We start from the raw sequence: 6,980 nt of genomic DNA, 5'->3' as shown, positions 1-6,980 counted from the left end.
TTGAAAACTTGCAGGTCCCTAGAATTTCCCCTGAAAACATCTGCCAAAAAAAAAACCCTAAGCTTGGGACAGCACATCCTACACCATGGAAATAGTGCCTTACCTTGACAAAGAGTTAAAATCATGTCATAGGTTGAAGAAATTAGTAAACAATAGAAGAAAAGAAAATCTGACCACAGAAAGTTCTTATGGTGATAGGGAAGATCAAAATACACACATAATGAAATAACAAAGTCAAAACTCTTCTTCATTCAAAGCCTCCAAGAAAAATATGAATTGGTCTCAGATCATGGAAGAACTCAAAAGAATTATAAAAATAATGTAAAGGAGATGGAAGAAAAATTGAAAAGAGAAATGAGAGTGGTGTAAGAAAGTCATGAAAACCAAGTCAGAAACTAAGTAAAGGATCCATAAGAAAATGAAAGAAAATGAAATCTCAGAAACTAGATTGGCCCACATAGAAAAAAACTCTAAAAAACAATGAGGAGAAGAATGCCTTAAAAAATCAGAATTGGTCATATGGAAAGGGCAATACAAAATTTCACCAAAGAAAATAATTCTTTAAAATATAGAATTGAGCAGAGGTAAGATGATGACTTTGTGAGAAATCAAAAAACAATAAAACAAAACCAAAAGAGAGAAAAACTAGAAAACAATGTGAAATATCTCATTGGAAAAATAATTCACCTGAAAAATAGATCCAGGGAAGATCATTTTGACATGTTTGGAGTACATGAAAGCTATCATCAAAAAATAGCTTAGACATCTTTTTTTTTCCTGGAAATTATCAAGGAAAAACTACCCTGATATTCTAGAAGTAGAGGATGAAATAGAAATGGAAAAATCCACTGATCACCTCCTCAAAGAGAACCTAAAAATAAAACTGACAGGAATAGTATTACTAAATTTCAGAGTTCCCAGATCAAGGAAAAAATATTATAAACAAACAATCAATTCAATTATCATGATGTCATAGTTAGGACAACATAAGATATCACAGCTGCTACATTAAGGGATCATAGTGCTTGGAATATGATATTCTGGAAGGGAAAAGATCTTGGCTTACAATCAAGAATCAACTACCCAGCAAAATTAAGTATACTCTTTCAGGGCAATAAAATATGGACATTCGATAAAATGGAGAACTTTCAAACTTTCCTGATGAAAAGACCAGAGCTGAACAGAAAACTTAATCTTCAAATATCATATCCAAGAGAACGATAAAAAGATAAACAGGAAAGGGATATCATAAGTTATTTAATGATGTTGAATCAGATGGTACTGATAACTCATATGAATTTTCTCATTTAATAGAGCAGTTTGAAGGACAATAGACAAAATGAGGCTGGGAGTTGCATCTGAAAGGACAACATAATAAAAAGATGGAGTTAAAGGATGAGAGGGGAATGTAGACCATGGAAGGATATACTAAAAATTAATTGGTAACTAAATAATCTAATTTTAAAGTGTGAGTGGATCAAATAACAAATCGTAGAAATAAATCAACAATTTCATCCAAGACAATGACAATGATGAGACATCATGCCAAAACTTATGAGATGTAATAAAAGCGGTTATTTGGGGAAATTTTTTTAAGCTCTGAATGCTGACATGAATAAAATCAAGAAGTTATCAATGAATTGGTCATCCTACTAAAAAAAACTGGAAAAAAGAACAATATCCCTAATTAAATATCAAATTAACCCTAACCCTAACCCTAAAAATTCTGAAATCAAAGGAAAATTTAAGAGAATTGAAAGTAATAAAAGTATTAAACTAATAAATAAAACTGAGTTGGATATGTGAAAAAGAACTTTTTTTTAGGTTTTTGCAAGGCAAATGGGATTAAGTGGTTTGCCCAAGGTCACACAACTAGGTAATTATTAAATATCTGAGGCTAGATTTGAAGTCAGGTACTCCTGACTCCAGGGCTGGTGTTCTATCCACTGCCCCACCTAGTTGCCCCAGAAAAAGAACTTTAAAATAGATCTTTGATTAATCTGATTAATAAAAGAAAGAAGAAAGCCAAATAACTGGTATCAATGGTTGATATAAAGGGTGAATTCACCCCAATGAAGAATGAATTAAATGAAATTAAAGTAATAATTCAGAGCTATTTTACACAATTATATGGCAAAAACTATGACAATATAAGTAAAATGAATGAATATCTGCAAAAATAAAAGCTGTCTAGATTAACAGAGAGGAAATAAAATCTTTAAATAGCCCCATTTCAGAAAAAGAAATCGAACAAGCCATCAATGACTCTAAGAAAAAATTTCCAATACCAAATAATTTTATAAGTGAATTCTACCACACATTTAAAGAACAACTAATTCCAATTAAAAAGAAACTGTTTTTAAAAATAGGTGGAGAAAGAGCCCTGCCAAATTCATTTTATGATACCAACATTGTGCTTCTACTTAAAACTAGAAATATTCAAAACAGACAAAAATTATAGAATAATCTCCCAATTAATATTGTTAGATAAAATATTAGATAAAATTTTGGCAAAGTGATAATGGCAAGTTATTACTAGGATAATACATTACAATTAGATAAGATTTATGCCAGGTATGCGGGGATGGTTCAACAATAGGAAAACAAGTGGCATAAATGACTATATCAAGAATAAAATAAATGGAAATCATATTATTATCTCAAGACTGAAAAAGACTTTGACAAAAATATAGTACCTAAAAACATGATCATATGAATAAATTGAGTTTTACTTAAAATAAAAAGCAATAAATATAAAACCACTAGAAAGCCTAACATTTAATGGGGACTAACTAGAAGCATTCCTAGTAAGATCAGGAGTAAAACAAGGATGCTTATTATCACTGCTTTATTCAACATTGTATTAGAACTATTACCTTTGACAACCATAAAGGAAAAAGAAATTGAAGGAATTAGAATAGGCAGTGAGGGAACAAAGCTCTCATTCTTTGCAGATGATATAATGATATATTAGAGAACTCTAGAAAATCAACTAAAAAAACTAAACAACCAAATAGCAGGATATAAAATAAACCCATCAGTATTTCTATATTTGACTAACAAAGTGCAACAACAAGAGATAGAAAGAAATTCCATTTAAAGAAATTCTAGTCAGCCCAAAATATTTGAGAATCTACCTCCCAAAATAAACCAAGAAATTCCCGGAACACAATTATGAAATGCTTTTCGAAAAAATAAAATCAGATCTAGATAATTGAAAAAAATGTCAACTGCTCATGAGTAGATAGAGCTAAATTAATAAAAGTGACAATTCTACTTAAACTACTATTCAATCAAACTATCAAAAAACTGTCTTGGCCTTTCACTGCGGCGAGATCGAGTCCCTGTCGGCGCTAGTGCCATGGGCCACTGTCCCGCCTGCTGTTATAGGTATTGTAAAAACAAACCGTACCCCAAGTCCCGATTCTGCAGAGGAGTTCCTGATGCCAAGATAAGAATCTTCGATCTTGGTAGGAAGAAAGCAAAAGTGGATGAGTTCCCATTGTGTGGCCACATGGTATCAGATGAGTATGAACAACTGTCTCAGAAGGTAAAAAAAGTGGCACATGGGCCTGGGGTGAGGCCCTACTCAGAATGAGGACTCAAAGGTCTCACCCCTCCTCCTCAGCCTTGGAAGCAGCGCGCATCTGTGCCAACAAATACATGGTGAAGAGTTGTGGCAAGGATGGTTTTCACATCCGTGTGCGCCTGCATCCTTTCCATGTCATCCGCATCAATAAGATGCTGTCCTGTGCTGGAGCTGATAGGCTCCAGACTGGCATGCGCGGGGCTTTCGGGAAGCCCCAGGGCACTGTAGCCCAGGTTCACATTGGCCAAGTCATCATGTCGATTCGAACCAAGGTCCAGAACAAAGAGCATGTGATTGAAGCTTTGCGTAGAGCCAAGTTCAAGTTCCCTGGCCGCCAGAAGATTCACATCTCCAAGAAGTGGGGTTTCACCAAGTTCAATGCTGATGAGTTTGAGGATATGATAGTTCAGAAGCGCCTCATTCCTGATGGCTGTGGGGTTAAGTATATCCCCAGCCGTGGCCCCTTGGACAAGTGGCAGACACTCCACCAGTAAATGGAGTGGCCTGTGAATTCAGCCTTATAAGGCATAAAATAAACTAAATACTGCATAAATAAACTAGGTATTGCCTGTGTGTTACCTTGTAAAAAAAACTGTCTTGCAGAGTTAGAAAAAATAATAAAAATCATCTGAAGCAATCAAGGATCAAGAATATTAAAGGAATTGATGGAAAAAATTCAAAGAAAGGTGCCTTAGTAAAACTATATTATAAGGTAGCAATCATCAAACCTATCTGATAGAGAAATGGATTAGTGAAACAGATTATGTACCAAAAAAAAAAACAGTAGTAAATTCTTACAGTAACCTACTGTCTGATAAACCCAAAGACTCTAGCTTTTGGGATAAGAACTCACTATCTGACAAAAACTGGGTGTTGGAGGTACTGAAAAATAGTATGGCACAAACTTGGCACAGACCAATATCTTGCAGTCTATACCAAGATAAGGTTGAACCAATTTAGGAAATAAAAGTGATACTACTATAAGACAATTAGGAGAACAAGAAATGTCTAATATCATATCCATGGAGAGGGGAGCAAGTTTATGACCAAGAAAGATATAGAGAATATTCTAACCTGCAAGTTGATAATTTTGACTTTTAAATTTAAAAAAGGTTTTGCACAAATAAAACTAATGGATTCAAGATTAGAAGGAATGCAGACAGCTGGGAAACAATTTTCCCAGCTAGTGGTTTTGATGAAGGACTGATTTCTAAACTATGTAGAGAACTGAGTCAAATTTATGAAAATACAAGTCTTTTTCCAGCTGATAAATGGTCAAAGGTTATGAACAGGAAGTTTTTTAAAGCCATCTAGAGACATATGAAAAACTGGCCCAAATCATTACTGATTAGAGAAATGCAAATTAATTTTACTCTGATGTATCACCTCACACCTATCAATTTGGATAAAATGACATAAAAGGAAAATGATGTATGTTGGATAGGATGTCGGAAAACTGGGACACTCATGAATTGTGAACTGATTCAACTTTCTGCAGAGCAATTTGGAACTATACCCAAAGGGCAATAAAACTCTGCATACTCTTTGATCCAGTAATACCAATACTAAGTCTATAACCCAGAAAGATATAAAAAACAGGAAAACACAAATGCACAAAAAATATCCATATCAATTCTTTTTTGTAATGTCAAGGAAATGGAAATTGAGATGTTCATCAATTGGGGAATAACTAAACAACTTTTGTTATTTCGAAATTATGAAGTAACTAATGTTCTGTAAGAAATCATTAGTAGGGTGGCTAGGTGGTGCAGTGGATAAAGCACTGGCCCTGGAGTCAGGAGTGCCTGGGTTCAAATCTGGTCTCAGACACTTAATAATTACCTAGCTGTGTGGCCTTGGGCAAGCCACTTAACCCCATTTGCCTTGCAAAAACAAAACCTAAAAAAAAAGAAATCATTAGTAGTCAGACTTTAGAAAATCCTGAAAAGACTTACATGAACTTAAGCAAAGACAAATGATGAGAACCAGGAAAACATTATATATATTGACAGTAATATTGTGAGATAATCAACTATGTTGGACACTTTCTCTCAGCAGTTCAGTAATAAAGGACAATCCCAAAAGACTTGTTATGGAAATTGCCATCCATATCCAAAGAGAAAAAAACTATGAAGTTTGAATGTAGAACAAACATACTTTTAAAAAATAAATTTTATGTTTTTTCTTTCTTTTTAATATTTTCCCCTAAATTCTAATTACTCTCTCATAATCTAATATGGAAACATGCTTAAAAATGACTGTATATGTGCATCCTATATCAGATTGTTTGCTGCTATGGGGATGGGTTAAGGAAGAAAAGATGATAGAAAAATGTGAAATTCTAAAGCATGCAAAAAGATGAATGCTGAAAACTGTCTTTGCATAGCAATGGATTCTTTTAAAAAACCACAATATTAAGCATTAGCCCTAACAATATAAGTATTATAAAGAACTTTTAGACATCCCAGTGTACCAGGTATCACAAATTTAATGATAAAAGAAAAACAATATTGTGATTGTACTTCAGGTTGTAAAAAAAAATCTCTATACTAAGTGATTGGAATTCCTATTGTTTCCAGGAAGGCATTAATACAAAGAACTTTAGAAATTAAAACTTACACTGCTTTAAACTTTTAAAAATCCCTCTCCTCTTTTCCACTCACTAGTAGTTGTGTCAAGTATTTCCTGCGTTACTAATTCTAATAACATGGTCTAATTAACTCATTTTATCTTTTGGTATAAATCAATTACAATTAAAATATAGTTTGTTAAATCTCAGTAGAGTATTGTTTCACATTAAAAACATTTTTACTCATGAGATCAAGTGTGATTAATTTCAGTAAGAGGTTGAAAGTTCGACTTACTCTGAGAAGAGGGAATTAGGTAGATTCTTCCTTTCCAGAATATTTCATATTGGTAGTAAATGTTCAAATAAGCAAGTGGATAACTTTGTATTAGCCTTATTAATTTAATAGTCAAATAAAATATTGTTATTTCAAATGATAGTTTATTATTAAAACACTTGATAAAAATATATTGTGCACATTACTAAATCATTATTTATAGATTAAACTAATATTTTTATAAATGCATTAAAAATATTGGGCAATGTTCCAGGTTTAGTGTATTGCATTGGCCATTTTAACACAACTGAATATATACCAGTTATATAATCAATCTTGGAAAATTAACAGTTCCAAATAGTGGGGGAGAGCAAAATGTTGATAGGGTTAGGATGTAGTTAGAGTGTATGCAATTTTATCTAAGATTTAAATAAGTTGGTAATAGTTATTTTAAAAAGTGGAATTTTCTTTTATATAGAAAAAATATATTCTCCACAATAGGGAAGATAATACTTAAATCATTTAGGTCATGCTTATCTCAAGTACTG

At 32.8% G+C, this 6,980-nt stretch overlaps 1 protein-coding gene across 1 annotated transcript; it reads left to right on the top strand.

The window, feature by feature from the left end:
- The first annotated feature begins 3,346 nt into the window (after positions 1-3,346).
- On the top strand, positions 3,347-4,142 carry LOC141520044 (large ribosomal subunit protein uL16-like). Its single transcript, XM_074231929.1, has 2 exons — positions 3,347-3,540; positions 3,609-4,142. Exons 1-2 carry the CDS (start codon positions 3,362-3,364, stop codon positions 4,081-4,083), a joined length of 654 nt encoding a protein of 217 aa, XP_074088030.1. The 5' UTR covers positions 3,347-3,361; the 3' UTR covers positions 4,084-4,142.
- The last annotated feature ends 2,838 nt before the right edge of the window (positions 4,143-6,980 follow it).

This window comes from Macrotis lagotis, chromosome 4, assembly GCF_037893015.1.
Source record: "Macrotis lagotis isolate mMagLag1 chromosome 4, bilby.v1.9.chrom.fasta, whole genome shotgun sequence".
Classification (NCBI taxonomy): Eukaryota; Metazoa; Chordata; class Mammalia; order Peramelemorphia; family Peramelidae; genus Macrotis; species Macrotis lagotis.
This window is presented reverse-complemented; position numbering and strand designations above follow the sequence as displayed.

Coding starts and splice junctions, on each gene's coding strand:
- LOC141520044 (XM_074231929.1), top strand. CDS start 3,362: ATGGGCCACTGTCCCGCCTGCTGTTATAGGTATTGTAAAAACAAACCG. Junction 3,541..3,608: donor TCAGATGAGTATGAACAACT/GTCTCAGAAGGT, acceptor GAGGACTCAAAG/GTCTCACCCCTCCTCCTCAG.